Source organism: Lontra canadensis, unplaced genomic scaffold (genome assembly GCF_010015895.1).
Source record: "Lontra canadensis isolate GAN:19392208 unplaced genomic scaffold, GSC_riverotter_1.0 scaffold88, whole genome shotgun sequence".
In the NCBI taxonomy this organism is placed as follows: domain Eukaryota; kingdom Metazoa; phylum Chordata; class Mammalia; order Carnivora; family Mustelidae; genus Lontra; species Lontra canadensis.
Window position 1 is genome coordinate 3,803,852 of NW_022631082.1, and position 15,786 is coordinate 3,819,637.

The window sequence follows — 15,786 nt, forward strand, 5'->3', positions numbered from 1 at the left end:
GAACGCCCCTCCCGCTATAAATGAAGACACATTTATTTTCCCGTTTATTTAACACCCACCCCGCCCGTCCCCACCCGCGTCCGACCCGACTGGCCCAGGTCCTCAGGGCGCGGGAGGGAACCGGTCCTTAAAAGCAAACCCTACAAATAAATAAGCGTGAGTCTCCGCAGTCGGAGGGCTAGTGTCCAGTAGCAGTGGCGGCTCCGACTCAGTTCACCAGCAGCGAATGCTCCTCCGAGGCGTCCCTGGGGGAGAGGCCGTGTCAGCCTGCCAGCCGGGGCGGAAGGAACCAGTTCCCTCTGGCAGGCTCCTGGTCCCCGGACCCCAATCCCCAGCTCGCACCTGCCACAGCAGCAGAGGAGACTGCAGGCGGAGCCGCTCCCTCGGCGGAACTTGCCGGAGGTGGGGCTGTCCTGGCACTGCGCGATGTAGGCCTGGAGCTCGCTCTCCTCTGCGCCAGCACCGCCAGGGTGCTGGGGAACAAATGCGGGGTGGCCTCTTTGAGGTCTGCTCTCTCTCCTGCCCCACCTCCTCGCCAGCCAGCTAGCCACCGGGATCTCCTCCCTGTGACTCGCCACCAACCAAGTTCCCCCACCCCCACCACACCTAAGCACGCGAGGTCACCTCCACCTGTCATTCCTCCGGGTTTGCTTCCCGGGGAGACATTCCCTGGCCCCCAAAATGTGCACATCCCGCATCTTGGTCAGCTGGTCAGCAGCCCTCTGCTTCTGCTTCAGCACCCAGAGCCATACCTGACACAAGCTGGGGGCCTGCAAGGGAACATCTACTGAGTGGGCACACATGGCAGGAACAAGGTCTGGGCCTGTATATCCAAGGCTGATACATACGTGTGATGTTTAGGTGCTAGAGCAAGACCCAAGACTCCTTGGGCCCGAGTGACAGAAGTGTATCTGTGGGATGACTGTATCCAGGCTTGGGGGGTGCCTGTCTGCCTCCCCAGCAGAACCCTGGCTTTCAGCAGAGCCTGCACCCCTCCCAACCTGTAGAGAAGCCATCATCTCATCCCCAAGTCCTTTCTGGCTACTGGGCCTTTGGCTGTTTCTTCTCCCTCGTGCTCTCTCCTGGACTCTCAATCTAGAAGTTTCTGATACAGGAGAGTTTGCTATCTGTGCATCTGATCTGGTAGTCACTAGCTGTATTAACCTTTGCGCACTTGACAGGTGAATGGTGTGAGGAAAAACTGAATATGGAATTGTGTTTCACTTCAAGTCAATATTTTAACAGTCACATGTGGCTAGGACCAGTACTGGCACATTCTAGACTTTCCTGGACTCACCCCAATACCAGTCTAAAGCAGGGGATCCCTCTGTAACCTTCATCCCTCTCACGAATTGGTCATCACACTTCTGTTCACAGATCACCCATCTTGCCTACTGGTCTGGCATCGTCCGTATATACCGCATTTCCCAGATACCCAGCACAGGGCCCTCAAACACACATTTGCTAAAGAATCGTGTGTACCTGCCACCCTCACATTCTACTACAACCCCTCTCTCCTCTGACCCCCGCACCGTGCGGGGCCACCACCATTCCCTGGACCCAAAGAGCTCCCACCCAGGCCACCGTATAGGACGTGTATAGGATTCGGGATTCCGGAATCACACAGTCCTGGGTTGAGCCTGGCTCTACCACTTAGCAACTGACCTCAGGCAAGTCACTAAAACGGTACACCCTGGTTTCCCCGTCGGTAAAAGACAAGGGAACCTGACCTGGCCACAGCCCCACCTTGATAACACTGAGAATGTGGCAGCTGTGGTCAGCATGCCCCGCTCCCCCCTTCCGCTTTTCAGTCTCCCATCTTCTCTCCCCGGGTCTTTCTTTCCCTCCTCACCCTGCCTCATGCCCCCTGAGATCCTGCCGGGGCCAACTCCAAGGGACCCGGAGCCCAAGGTTCAGGGCTGTATATCCGTGAGGCTTGGCCCCCCATGGAGACAGGTGGGGGGGGGCATGCGGGCCGGCGCTGACCTTGATGGTGTCGTAGGCGCCCGTGATGAGCGCGATGAAGAGGCTAAGCACCATGTAGATGAAGAGGCTGATGAAGGAGTAGAGGTAGAGCTGGGAGAAGAGCCAGACGAGGCTGCTGCGGCCCTGCTGCGCCTGCATCGCGGCAAACGTCACGAACATGTCGTCCCCGTTGATGAGCGAGAACAGGCACTCCGACACCATGGACAGCGAGCGAAACTGCCAGCAGGGCAGTGCGGTTGTGGGGTCAGAAGGACCGTGGGTGCAACTGGGGGCTGGGGATGGGGTGGGGACAAGGGGCGGGGGTCAGAGGGAACAACGGGCAGAAATGCCGGACACCTCCTGGTAAGGGACCAGGGGTCCAGGTGGACGGTTCAGTGTTAGACCAGGGCTCAGAGGGTTCAGCGGTGGGCGTGGAGAGAGGGGAGACGGGAACGCGTTGACTGTGGGTCATGAGCACCACGCCCCGAACAGCCCCTACCTTCACATGGTAGGGCCCCAACACGATCCAGCCACAGAAGCAATAGCCCAAGTAGATGACAGCCACACAGCAGCAGAAACGCATGACACTGGGCAGGGCCACCCGCAGTGTGGCAATGAGAATCTGTGGTAGGCAGGTGGGGGGGAGGGGCCCATGTGGGTGTGGCCACAACGTCTACTGGCCTTGTGAATGGGGAGGGGGGAGCAGGCAGGGCCTGACCATTCCCCACCCCCACTCCGCTGGACTCAGCTGGGGGCAGTGCCCATGGTTCTGCTTTGGCTGTAGGGACAGGTATGTCTGGGTGGGCCGGTGTGGGCAAGAGGCTCATGACAGGCCATCTGTAGAGGCTGGTGATGGCCACAGGTGTATGAATCTACCCAGGGGAGGACAGTGAGACTTGGGGAGCACGTGGCCACCGCCCGGAGGGTCCAGCCTGCACATACGAAGCTTACGTTGTACTTATGGAAGAAGGTCAGATAGCGGATGACGCCGACCCAGACGAGCAGCGTGGAGGTGCCCAGGAGAATGCTGCAGACGTCGTAGCTCGCCAGGTTCTAGGGGCAGAAGCAATGTCACCCCCACCTGGCTTGGCCCGTCCTGTGGGCTATGGCCCCAGACAGGTGCGGGAGGGGTGGAGAAGGCGGTATAAGGGACCAGGACCCACCTTGGCTTCTATGCCGATCTTCATGATGGTGCCCGAGATGGTGAGCACATCGCTGGTGACCAGCAGGATGTACCAGCCGTTGACAAATTCCAGCCGATCCCAGAGGCTGATGACCCGTCCCCGCCGCCGCCACATGAACCCAACAAACTCCTGCAAGGAGGCAGGTGGGGTGAGGGCCGGCCGGGCCCCACGAGGGACCCTCTCTCCCCTGGCCCTCATGGGCCCCCGAGCTGGGCGAGGCTAGCTCAGGCACACATGTGTGACCCTGGAGGCAGCACTCACGTTCTGCAGCAGAAAGCCACGGAGCAGCGAGCGGGCGCACAGCAGGAAGGAGAAGGAGCAGGTGAGAATCACGACCACGTCAAACAGGAGCCGGAAGCTGTTGTCTCCTGTGGGGGGAGGACTTGGGTAGGATCGGGGCATGGCCTGAGGCCTTGGGAGACTGGGGATGGGGCCCGGCCAGGCCTAGGGGTCTGTAGGACTGGTTGTGGCTACTCCACGGGCTAACGGGTTACCTGGGGGAGTCAGGAACTGGGTCCGTGCTGGTCTGGGGCTTGGGGGAATCCCCGGGGCAGCTCAGGGGCCCTGCTAACATGCGTCTGGGGGTTGGGGGCTCACCATGCCTGAAGACGCTGGGATGCTTACACTCCTGGATGTGGGCCTGTGTCTCCAGGCTGATGGGGATACGCCCACTGTGCGCCTTATTGTCAAAAGTGATCTGCAGGGGTGTGGCGGGGCAGGAGGAGCCAAAGTAAACCTTGGCGGACCTAGGCTCCCAGGCCCGCATGATGGATGGTCCATCCGGCCCCAAATCCCTTATTACCCTCCAAATCGCCCCTGGCCAAGGGTCCCCAGCCCCGGAGCTCAGGGGTCCTGTGGGCAACCCCTCTCACTGGCGGGCCTGCCACCCTTGTCCCGGACACTGGGCTTACCAGGACGCTGAAGGTGTAGCAGTCGGGAATTTCATTGTTGATCAGGCTCTGGAGGTTGATGGTTTTCAGCTGGAAGTGGATGGTGACGTTGATCAGCCTGGGAGGGAGGCTTCGGTGAGGAAGGGGGCTCTGCCGGTCCCTCCTGCCACCCCTGCCCTCTGCCCCCACCCCACCAGCAGCGCTGCTGCCCCACGCTGACTCTGCAGCTCAAAGAGGAAATGCTCACATGGAGGCATCAGCATGGTTTTCCTCTGTCCCCACCCGTGGTGGGGCGGCCAAGGATGCCTGGCATCCTGCCCGCCCCCAACCCTCGGCCCAGCCCTGGAGGCCCCCCTCCATCAGGCAGTACTTGTGAAATTTGAGCGTGAGGTTCTTGTAACTGGCGCTGCCATCCGAGAGGGAGAGATCATCACTGGGGGGCACAAGGGGTCTTTCGGGGGGGTCCACCCGGATGCAGTCTGAGGACAGGGAGTCAGGGAAGGGACACTGGGGGCGGGAGAGGCACAGGCAGGTCTCCCCACAGTCCCCGGCAGCCCCCTTCCCTCCTTCACTTCCCGCTGTGAACTTAACATTTGTCCTTTGTTCCCCACGGTCTCCCTGGAGCGGGCCCAGTTTGTCTCACTCCCTACACAGGCCCTAGGGCCTGACACCCAGTGGGCCCCCAAATGCTCAGTGAACAAACGATGTTAGAACATAACACTTGCACTTTTCTGCACACCAAGCATTCTACCAAAGATGCTGCAAACATCAAATTATTAATGATCAGGACAACCTCATCTTCCAGTGGAATTTTAATTCCAGCAGCTGGTACTACCAACAGTGGTGCCCTGGCCTGCCTACTCACCAGTGACAACCATGGGATCGATGTCAAAGGTGTCATTGGCTGGGTCCACGTGGCCTCGGTGGTAGTACTGCTGGCAGAGGGCCAGGGCCGAGCCGTTGGCCCAGGGGCCACCCCCGCCTCGCACATAGGCATACCGGCCAAGCGACACATCAGGGAGCAGGAGGTACTGTGGGCAGAGAAAGGGCAGGTCTGTCAGCCCTGCCCACTCTCCCCTGCCAGCCCGCCCACCTGCCCCCGGTTGCCCGCACCTGGTCCACAGCGTGGAAGATGGCCTGGTAGAGCTGCTCCCGCGTGTAGGCCGCGAAAGTGTCGTCCGCCCCATCCGAGTAGCCCAGCAGGAAGAGGTGGCGGAAGGCAATGGTGTTCTCCTCCCGGAACGTCACTGCCAGCTGGTTGCTGAGCCCAAACAGGATGAGCTAGTGGGGGGAGTGGGAACTGACAAGGCTGGCCACGAGGAATGCCCACCATGAGCAGCAGAGAGCGGGTGCTCAGGTATCTCATGACGACAGAGGCCTATGCTCCCTGGATGTTTACCAGGGGCCAGGTTCTGTGCTGAACCCAAACGTACAGGGTGAGTACCAGTGTTGTGCTCTCTTACGGAGAGGAAATCAGAAGTATCTTAACATACCCTGAATCACAGCACCGGACCAGAGGCTCCTTAGGGCAGGGGCTGGGTCTGATTCATCGTGGGGTCTCCAAAACCCACCACAGGACCTGGGATGGGGGGCAGCAACTACCTGCTCAGCCACTGAGTCAACATGGCATCAGACTGTCTGGGTTCCAGTGCAAGCTCCCCATGCTTGGTGGCTGTGTGACTTTGGACACATCCCTTAACCTCTCTGAGCTTCTGCTGGCTCACATATAAAATGATAGCAACAGCAATTGCCAGGACCTCAGAGAGCATTAACAGAGGTTACAAAGAGCTGTCCCCAGCACGATCTTAGAGGGCTTCCTACTGATCACCCCATTACTGCGGAGTCAGGGCCAGGCTTGGACGCCAGGACTCTCCCTTAGGAGCAGCACCGGCCGCAGGTGGTGTTCTGCTGGGGCCCCTGCCGGGCTCACCTGCACGGTGACCACCAATATCTTCACGACTTGCAGCATGAGCTTGAAGGGCTTGCGGCCTTTGGCCCGAAATTTGTCACAGGGACTCATGAAGAAGTACTTGAGCCGGCGGCGGAGGTCCTCCTCTTCCGGAGGGCTGGGGGAAGCCCCAGCCCGGGTGCCATACCCAGGACTGGGGCTCAGTAGCCGCTCGGTCTCTGTGGGAATGCGGGATGGTGGTGGGGACCAGGCCCAGGCAGGCTCACCCGCCAACAGGGCAAAGAGGTCCCACCGTGCCAGCCAAAGACCTTGGAGAGATCTCAGAAAACCCAGGAGATCTGCAACATTTTGTGGATAGATGTAAGCAGTCCTGCTCACATTATAAATTCGGATTTGGGGCTCAAGAGGGCCTGAGCTGATTCCTGACCCTGCTTATCACTGGTTCGGGCAGGGACCTCTGCCTCTGAGCCTCGGCCTTCTCATCTGCAGAATGGGGCTATAACACCTCTCACTGGGAAGCTGAGCACTGAACACTGACAAGACATTTAACACAGGGGCTGGCTTGTGGTAAGAATGTTGGAACATTCTATCATTGTTCCAGTTGTGGATTTGTGGGAAGAAAAGAAATTGCTTCCACTGGCTCTTCCCAACTCCAGCCTCCAGGCATGAGCATGGAGATCAGCCACATTCCAGTTTTTTCTGGTCAAACACCCAAAGAAGGACTTTTCCACTCATCATGACCTGGCCCAACCAGCTGACACTCTCACAAGCCACAGGCCCAGAGAAGGGGAGAATGACAACAGTAACAATAACAGAACACATTTGCTAAAAACTCACTGCACACCAATGGGTGCTATTACCACACTGCCTGTCTGCTAGCTCACCAGCTAATATAGCATCTTCACGAAGGGCACCAGCTTCTGGAACTCTCACAGCTCTCGAACCAAATCCCAGACCTGCCACTTCCTAGTTGGCAGATTCCTGGTTATCTTTCAAAGCCTCCATCTTCTCATTTGAAAAGTGGAAACAGGGGCGCCTGGGTGGCTCAGTGGGTTAAGCCTCTGCCTTCAGCTCTGGTCGTAATCCCGGAGTCCTAGGATTGAGTCCCGAATAGGGCTCTCTGCTCAGCAGGGAGCCTGCTTCCCCCTCTCTCTGCCTGCCTCTCTGCCTACTTGTGACGTCTCTCTCTGTCAAATAAATAAATAAAGTCTTGAAAGAAAGAAAGAAAGAAAGAAAGAAAGAAAGAAAGAAAGAAAGAAAGAGAAAAGTGGGAACAAAAAACGTCTGCCAGGGGCAGGTGCCTGACTGGTTCAGAGCGACAGGCATTCGACTCTCGATCTCGAGCCCCACGGTGGGTGTAGAGATCACTTAAAGATAAAATCTTAAGGGGTGCCTGGGTGGCTCAGTCATTAAAAGTCTGCCTTTGGCTCATGTCATGATCCCAGGGTCCTAGGATCAAGCCCCACATTGGGCTCCCTGCTTAGCAGGAGGCCTGCTTCTCCCTCTCCCACTCCCCCTGCTTGGGTTCCCTCTTTGGCTGTGTCTCTGTCAAATAAATAAATAAAATCTATAAAATAAAATCAAATCTTAAAAGTCTACCCTGAGATTGAAACTCTGAAAGGTGTTCTCTGACTGTAGTGAGATAAAGCAGACAGAAGGCTCAGTTCACCCCCCAAGTCCTGGTAATTCTTCAGCAAACAGAGTCACTCTAAGCACTGCTTATCCTTTTCATTTCTGAACAACCCAAGAGAAAAGTCCAAGGTTTCATTAACCACTGGGGTCACAGCTGGTCACAGCAGCCCAGGAGCGTCCCTGACACACCCCCACCACCCTGACCCGAGCAACCCTGCTTCTTTCCAGGACCTGGCGGGCGCCTGCCTGACACAGCTGCCAGGACAAATAGGAGCACTGTCAGAACCTGTCCTGCAGGGAGGGCCAGCTCCTGGCCAGTCCCTTTGGAGCTTGGATGCTGTTGTGCTTGTTTACAAGATAGTTGGATGGGAAGCCAGAGAGCAAGCAGGTCCGTCTCACTAACTGGGATCTCAGTTAACCCATCCCAGATCCTACCAGCAGGGACAGCTTTCAGGTATCTCCAGCTAGCTCAAGAAGGGAAGACCAACACGAAGAGTCTACCCCCAGGCTCCCCCATGAGAAGCAGAGGCCGAAGAGACCGGAAGCTGGGTATCCACCGCCTGAGTTCAAGAAAGCTGAGCTCCCACTCCATGAGATCGAGATCGGCGCCTCGGTTCAAGGAGGTAATCTCCCCAGACCCCCATCTGAGTTTATAGAAGCTGAGCACGGCCTCAAGAATCGGGGAAAGGAATCCTGGGAGTTTCACGTGAGGGTTGGAGAAGCTGGTGCCCGCTGTGTTCAGCAAAGCCAGCAATCGGAACTACGCTCAGAACGCAAACCCCGGGAACCTCCCGGGCCGGAGCTGGAGAAGCTGGCGGCCCATCCGCTGCCCGAGTTTAGGAACTCTGAGCAGAACCTGGGTCCGGAGAGAGCACACAAGAGTCCCGCCACTCCAGAGACGGAGGAGCGGGCGCCCACCGGCCGCCCAGGGTCTAGGAGCCATGTCCTAATCTCCACCGAGAGGGCAACACTGGAGTTTAGGCAAAGGAAACCGGGAGCTCCGCCGCCCCAGGTCGGGGGAGCTCGCCACCCGCCCGTGTTCGGGGTCCCGGGGGGGCCGCGCGCGCCCTCACCTGAGCCCCGACGGCCCACTGGGGCTGCCATGCCGGGGCGGGGCGCGGCGGGGCAGCCGGGGTCCGAGCGCCCGCCGCCCCTGCTGCTGCGGCCTCGCTCCCTCCCGGTGCAGCTTCAAACCCTCTCGGGTCAGCTGACGCCCGCCCCGATCACGTGACCAGGCGCTCTTTCTTCCCCGCCCCCATTGCACGTGACCGGATCCTATCCCGCCCCCTGCGCCACGACAGCCCCTGCTGCCGCCGTACGCATGCGTGCGTGCCTCAACTGGCTTCTTGCGGGCGAAGGGTGGCCTTGAGGTCCTAACGCCGACGGGCGCTCAATGTGTTGGGGGATGGGCTGGCTGTGAGAGTGCCCTAGGACCGCGTCCTGTGCCAGATTCTTGAGTTCCATATTCAGTGCTTCACCCCTTATCCTCCGCAGAGTCCGGTGATGACCATATGTCCTGTCTCATGGCTGCCTCTCCATCCTCCCAGAAACCCGGTGGTTTCTCTCTTTCCGCTACTGCTCCTCTCATCTGAACCGTCAGCAAATCCTATTTCATTTCCTAAGTATGTCCCAAATAGGACCACTTATACCCACTCCTATAGGCCTCAGCCCAGAGTCCCCCAGCATTCCTGGCCCGCACCAGTGCAGCAACCTCCTCCCTGACCTGAGGCTCCCACTCCTGACTCTCTCCCCTTATACTCTCCAGGCAGTAGCCAGAAGCATTTTCCATTGAGTAATCAGTCCTCTGCCACAACCTGCTGATGTCTTCCCATTGTTCTGGGATGACAAGGGAATTCTGACCTCAGTCTACCAGGTCCCTCTGTTCCAGCCCCCATCTCCCCAAGCTTCTAACTCAATGGCCCCAGGGCCTTTGCACTCTTGCTCTGAAGGATACTGGTTAAGAACGCAAACTCTGGCGAACAGACAGTTTAGATGAAATCTAGGCCTGGCCAACTGCCACTTCTACATCTTCCAAAGAAGTTCTTAAACTCCACGTGCCTGTTTACTCATTTGCAAAAGGGGGATACTTGGTCATAGTTACCTGCCTCTTGGAGCTGTTGAATTAAATGAGAAAACTCAAAAGCATGAAATGCAAGAGTGCTGCACAAGGCTGGACAAACAGTACTGATGATTAAAGTAGTGGTTATTGGGATTATGGATTCCTTCCTCGGGAAAGCAGCCCCATTCCCCCAAATCAGAGGTCTTGATCCTTTTGTGGACCATGAGCATGGTGACTGAGCATTCACACTGTTGCGTGAGATGTGTCTCCCCGAAACCTTGCTATCTCCTCACCATTACCTGTCTGATGTGTTGGGGGGAAATGTCTTGTTATGCTTTTCTTAGAATGAACTCTACCGGGGTGGCTGGGTGACTCAGTCGGTTAAGCGTGTGCCTTGGCCTCAGGTCATGATCCCAGGGTCCTGGGATAGAGTCCTGCACGAGGCTCCCTGCTCTGCAGGAAGCCTGCTTCTCCCTCCCCTGCTTCTGCCTCTCCCTCTCTCTTACATGAAAAAATTTTTTAAATCTTAAAAAGGAAAAAAAAAAAGTGAACTACACCCCATAACTACTTCTTAAATGTTCCTGAATTTGGCATCTGTGAGTTCTGTGAAGGCCATGCTTGTCTTGTTCCCGGCTGAGACCCCACCAATTGGCAGATTTACATTCAACACATAGACAGGCAACCTCTTCTGTCCCGTGCTGTGCCCATAACCTGGGCTGTGAAGGATAAGGGCAGGTTATGTGAACAGATCGTGTAGGGTGCCTTCAGGGTCTCATATCAGCCTCCATTATCAGCTCACTAGACTGTGAAAATACCAGAAATTCCACCACTCATAGAAAAGCCAAAGGAAAAGGATCCTGCTCAAACCACCTTCAGCAGAAGTCTGTCCATGACTAGGGTGGCCAGGTCTGGGGAAGCAGAGGTGTAAGTGCAGGGAGGGACCAAGTGTGAGAACTTGTGGGGGAACTGGGAAGCCTGGAGGATTAGCGGGGAGCAGGGACATTGGGGTTCCAGCTATGGCTGGCATAGGCCACACCCTCCCATCTTCTGAGGAAGGGGCCATGCATTAGGGAGGAAAAAGAGAAAGAGGCAAGCCACACAACACAGAGCCGGGAGGCAGTGGGAGGATTTTACTAAATTACATGACACACAACTTCCCCAGGCCCCCGTGAGTGTCGGCGTCCACTTCAGCCATCCGGCCCCAGCAGAGCCCCTTGCTCCTGCACCCACTGGGGACTCTCGCCAGTAGGGAGGGCCGGACTGACAGTGTCATGGGTGGGAGAGCAGGGGTCAGGGTGAGATTCAGGGTTGGGCTTGGGGCTGGGGGCGGGATCCTGGTCAGAGCTGGGACCAGATCCGTGCTCAGGGCTGGCCACGAGGTCAGGATTGGCGTTGGGACCAGGCTTAGGGTCAGAAGATTTGACAGAATCAGGGGTGGGGGTAGATTCCGAGCGGGAGAGAGCTTTGGGGCCAGGATCAGGAAGGGAGCCCAGCACGGAGCTAGGTTCAGAGCCCAGGCCGGAGCTGGGGCCAGGGCTGAGGCCCAGGCCGGAGCCAAGAACAGAGACAGCATCAGGACCCAGGAGGGAGACCTGCCCTGGCCTCAACATGGAGGCAGGACTGAGGCCAAGGCCCGCGGCGGCGGCAGCCGCAGCAGCTGCCGCGGCTGCGGCGGCGGCGCCCTCGTGCACCCGCTTGTGCTTGGTGAGGCTGGACGCTTGGCCAAAGGCCTTGCCGCAGAGCTGGCAGCGGTAAGGGCGCTCCCCGGAGTGCACGTGCAGGTGCTGCAGCAGCGCGGAGCTCTGGCCGAAGGCCTTGGAACAGTGGGGACAGGCATAGGGCCGCTCGCCCGTGTGGATGCGCAGGTGGTGCTGCAGGTTGGAGCTCTGGCCGAAGGCCTTCCCGCAGTGGGGACAGCGGTAAGGACGCTCGGCCGTGTGCGTGCGCTGGTGCTGCAGCAGCGCCGAACTCTGGCCGAAGGCCTTGCCGCACTGCGGGCACGGGTAGGGCCGCTCGCCGGTGTGCGTGCGCAGGTGCTTCAGCAGCGCCGAGCCCTGCCCGAAGCCCTTGGCGCACACGGGGCACTTGTGCGGCCGCGGCCCGCCGTGCGTGCGCAGGTGCTGCGCCAGCAGCGAGCCGTGCCCGAACGCCTTGCCGCACACCGGGCAGTGGTGCGGCTTCTCGCCACTGTGGCTGCTGCGGTGCTTCAGCAGCGTCGAGCGCCAGCCGAAGGCCTTGCCGCAGGCGGCGCACTGGTAGGGCCGCGCGCCTGTGTGGATGCCGCGGTGCTGCGCCAGCGTGGCGCCGTGGCTGAACGACTTGCCGCAGTCGGGGCAGCGGTAGGGCTTCTCGCCGCTGTGGGTACGGCGGTGCTGGCTCAGCCCCGAGCTGCGGCGGAAGGCTCGCCCGCAGTCGGGGCAGGAGAAGGGCCGGGGAGGGCTGGCAGGTGCAGGGAGCACCGCGGGGCTGGGGGCCAGGACCTCGGGAGTGGCAGTGAGGCTGGATGCAAGGGGGTCCACGTCTGGGGATTCGGTGGGGCTGAGGGTGTCGCTGTTAGGGTCAAGAACCAGGGGGACAGGGCCGATGACATCTGGATCGAGGTCGAAACTTGAAGCCATGGGGTGGAGATCTTGGGGATCCGAGTCCCGGGCGGCTGAGATGGAGCTCAGAGCTTGGGCGTCGGGGTCCAGGTCCTCAGAGACGGGCCCCAGAGCTTCGTAGCTGGGGTCCGCATCTTTGGAGACAGTGTTGAGGTCTTCTGGGTCAGGCTCTGGGTCTTCGCAGACTGCATCCAGCTCTTCGGGGTTGGGGTCCAGGTCCTCTGAGTCGGAGTCAAGCTCTTCATAAGCGGGCCTTGGGCCTCTGTGGCCCGGGTTCCTGACCAGGACTGAGCGCCGCATCCCTGGTGTGGAAGTGCTGGTTGCTTCCGGGGCAGGATCTGCAGGGTGAGGACAGAGCGGGGTGGAGGTAGGTACTGGAGGCCAGGGGATCGCTTTTGGAGTCTGGGCAGGGAGGTGAGAGGGGCTATGGCCCCAGACCCACTCCTCAATACACACACGGATCCTTCTCTTGTCTCAGATTGCAGGGAGACCTGTGATGCGCTCCAGTCAGGGCAGGGAGAAGAGGGACCCTGCTGGGACATGGAGGGGGGGTAGGGTGGGGGCAACCTTCACGTCTCAGCACCACACCTGGATGGAAGTCATGGGCCCCGGCACTAGAGGTGTCCAGTGCCCAGCTCCAGGGCTCTGCCCCTCTCTCCATGTTGGGCTCCTCCTCCCGTGGGAAGCTTGGGTCCTGTGGAGGAGAGAGAGCCCAGGGTTCCTACCCGCTTGACTGGGGAAGAGGGCAAGGGGCTGGGTTCCTGTGCTTGCTCCTAAGTACATAGTTCGAATTCCAGTCCCAGAGTTGGGGGTGACATATTTGGGGGTACCCTAGTAGTAAGGGCAACCTCTGGCTTGCCTCATGGAGAGGACGCCTCCTGAGCCCTGAAGCTTATATCTGGGGTATGAGCGGGGGGCAAATGACAGCTGGTACTCCCCTTGCATCAGTGGGGGAGGACAGGGGCACCTCTGGCGTGGGACTCGAATGCCACACCTCACAGTTCAGGGGTGGGAGTGACTGTCAAAACACTTGTGTACCCAAATGCCACTTCCTAAAGCTAGAGGAGGAGGTTAAGGCGGGACCCACTGGGGCACAGGGAGACCCATGGACCCCATAGCCAGGGTAGTAGGGACAGGTGTTATACCTGTTTCACCAGTTGGAAAGCAGATCCTGAATTCCCCCTAGCTGGGGGTGGGAGGGGGCAAAAATAAGACTTAGGGCCCCTCTTGGGTTACTGGGGGGGATCCTGGGTCATCTCCTAGGAAAGGGAGATTCCTGAATAACTAACTGATCCCAAGGCTGAGGTATGGGGATGGGTGTCCGGACACTTTTTTGGTTCCCTCCTGGAGAAAAGATCCTGAATTCCAGCCCCATACCTGGAGATTGGAAGCAGGATAGAGGAACAGTAACTGGGAACCCTTCTGGGAAGCAGAGGGAGCTCTGGACTACCGATGGGGAGGTGATGTCTTGAGTTACCCACCCCATGGCTGCGGGCTGGGGAGCAAACAAACACATCTGTTCCCGGAGGGAGGGATGGGGGGCCTCTGGCTCTCCTGGGGAGAGTGACACGGAGAACCACAACCCCGCAGCTGGAAGTGGCTAAGCAAATGAAGAGGGTGTTCTTCTATCACCTCCTCAACCCAGACGCCACATTTGGAGGGTGGGGGAAAACAATGCCTGGGTTTCTGGGGGACAGGGGGGACCTTTAGATCGCCTCCGGAGGAAGGGGCCTTGCAAATTCCCATCTTTTCGCTGGAATGGGGAGGAGAACTGAGTTCCTGGAGGGGGGGGTGAGGGGGAGCCAGGTGGGTCTCTGGATCACCTCCTGGGAAGGGGCTTCCAGAACTCTGGACCCCAAAACTGGAGTGGGAGGGGAACAATAACGAGGCTCCCTGGGGGATCACAGGGAACCCCAATCGCCCTCCTGAGGAATGGCCTCCTGAACTCCCAACCTTAGGAGGCTGGAGGGTGGAGAGAACAATACTTAGGGGTCCTCCAGGGTTCTTCGGATGGAGAGGGTCTGGATCGCCTCCAGGGAGGGGGCGTCCTGAGCTCCCGACCCCACAGCTGAGGGGTGCCCCCCCATACCTCCCGATTTCAGGCGCCCAGCTCAGGCTGGGCCCTCCCCCGGGGCCACGGCAGCGGAAAGGGCGCGCTAGGCCCGAGGGCCGCAAGGGACCCCCTCCCCACACGCCCGCGACCCCGCTCTCCCGGGCCAGGCGGGCGGCGCGCGGGCCGGGAAGGTGGGGAGGCGGACAGAGGTCGCCCCGGGCCGCGCCCCGCGCCCGCCCCCGCCCCGGCCCCGGCCCCGGCCCCCGCCCGCCCGGCCCGCTCGCGGGGACACTCACCCGGCGCCCCTCGCCCCTGCCCGGCCCGCCGCGCCCCCGGGGCCCGCAGGAAGCCCCCCGCCCGCCAGTCCCGCCGGCGGCCCCCTCGGCCCAGCGGCCCCGCCAGGCGCTCCCGGGGAGCGAGAGGGGCCGGCCGAGGGCCGCAGCGGGAGCTGCTGGGACTTGTAGTTCGCCCGCGCCCGCCGCGGCCGTCGCCATCGCTGCCCCCGCCCCCCGGGCCAGCCTTTGTCCCGGCCCGGCCGCCCTGGCCGCGCCTTTGTCTGCGCCGCGCCCTCCCGCGCTGCCCTCCGCCCGGCTCAGCCCGGTCTGGCCCTCCTCCGCCTCCCTCGTCCCCGTCGGGCCCCCGCCCGCCTCGGCCTCTGCCGTGGTCTCTCCCTGCCCCTGTCTCTCTCTGCATCTCTGCTCCCCTCTCGGCGCCTAGCTCTGTTCCTCTCTGTCTCTCTGTCCCTCTATTTCTGCGGCTCTCCCTGTGTCAATGTCTCTGCCTCTGTTCCTGTCACTTTTCCTGCCTCTGCCTCTCTGTCTCTCTGTTTCTGGCCTCCTCTGTCTCTGTCTCTGTCTCTGTCTCTGTCTCTGCCTCGTGCCCATGTCTCTGACTCTACCTTTGTTCAGAAAGCACCAAACCTCTATTCTCTGGCAGACTGGCGGGGCACATAAATGAAGCCAAGGCTCTGAAAAGGCCTGCAATTGACAAAGTTGTTCATCTTTGCTCAGTCCAGCGACTCCCTGTAAGACTCCCCAAGGAAAAGGCTTGGGAGCCCTGTCCCTGAGTGTTTTCCTCCTCCTACCTGGCTGATAGGTCACTCACTGCTGTCACTGGTGGACTCCCTGTGTCTGATGCCCACGGGTGTGATGATCTCTGGAGAAGCCTAGGCCACAGCGGGGAAGGACTCTGGGCAGACTTTACCTGGAGACAGAGATCCCCGAAAAGAGGGAGTGAAAGCCAGCCCTGGCAGCTGGCAGCTGGGCCGTGATGGTCTTCACTGAGCATAAACAACAGTCACAGAATATAAACAATGATCACACAAGGCCGCTCTGTGGCCATGTCTGAACCAGGCCAGAGACAAGGACACTCTGCGACCACAAAAACGAATACACACCCTCCTGTCCCGGACTAACGCGATGACTGTTGCTTTTTACCAATGACAGCTCCACTTCCATCCTCCCACTTCCGAGATAAAAAACATCCAAATACCCA

General features: G+C 59.6%; 2 protein-coding genes and 1 non-coding gene across 6 annotated transcripts; 1 reads left to right on the forward strand and 2 right to left on the reverse strand.

The window, feature by feature from the left end:
* Positions 1 to 9: 9 nt before the first annotated feature.
* On the reverse strand, positions 10 to 8,790 carry MCOLN1 (mucolipin 1). Of its 3 annotated transcripts, XM_032883873.1 has the most exons (15): positions 8,654 to 8,790; positions 5,970 to 6,166; positions 5,153 to 5,320; positions 4,905 to 5,070; positions 4,410 to 4,518; positions 4,061 to 4,157; positions 3,747 to 3,846; positions 3,411 to 3,517; positions 3,129 to 3,278; positions 2,917 to 3,018; positions 2,465 to 2,587; positions 1,987 to 2,202; positions 753 to 837; positions 343 to 473; positions 10 to 245 (listed from the first exon to the last, which is right to left on the reverse strand). In XM_032883873.1, the coding sequence occupies exons 1-15, from the start codon at positions 8,682 to 8,684 to the stop codon at positions 141 to 143; spliced, it is 1,887 nt and encodes a 628-aa protein (XP_032739764.1). In that variant the 5' UTR covers positions 8,685 to 8,790; the 3' UTR covers positions 10 to 140. The 3 variants fall into 3 exon arrangements, with proteins under 3 accessions (XP_032739764.1, XP_032739765.1, XP_032739766.1); XM_032883874.1 differs by lacking the exon at positions 753 to 837 and having other exon boundaries at positions 8,654 to 8,788; XM_032883875.1 differs by lacking the exon at positions 8,654 to 8,790 and having other exon boundaries at positions 4,410 to 4,546; positions 5,970 to 6,083.
* A 1,056-nt stretch (positions 8,791 to 9,846) lies between these two features.
* On the forward strand, positions 9,847 to 9,948 carry LOC116854218. Its single transcript, XR_004380112.1, has one exon. It is a non-coding gene; the product is annotated as a small nucleolar RNA U13 (small nucleolar RNA).
* A 799-nt stretch (positions 9,949 to 10,747) lies between these two features.
* Positions 10,748 to 14,798, reverse strand: ZNF358 (zinc finger protein 358). 2 transcript variants are annotated; one of them, XM_032883883.1, is made up of 3 exons: positions 14,589 to 14,798; positions 12,828 to 12,933; positions 10,748 to 12,577 (listed from the first exon to the last, which is right to left on the reverse strand). In XM_032883883.1, the coding sequence occupies exons 1-3, from the start codon at positions 14,784 to 14,786 to the stop codon at positions 10,827 to 10,829; spliced, it is 2,055 nt and encodes a 684-aa protein (XP_032739774.1). In that variant the 5' UTR covers positions 14,787 to 14,798; the 3' UTR covers positions 10,748 to 10,826. The 2 variants fall into 2 exon arrangements, with proteins under 2 accessions (XP_032739774.1, XP_032739775.1); XM_032883884.1 differs by lacking the exon at positions 12,828 to 12,933 and having other exon boundaries at positions 14,589 to 14,628.
* Between the last annotated feature and the right edge of the window lie 988 nt (positions 14,799 to 15,786).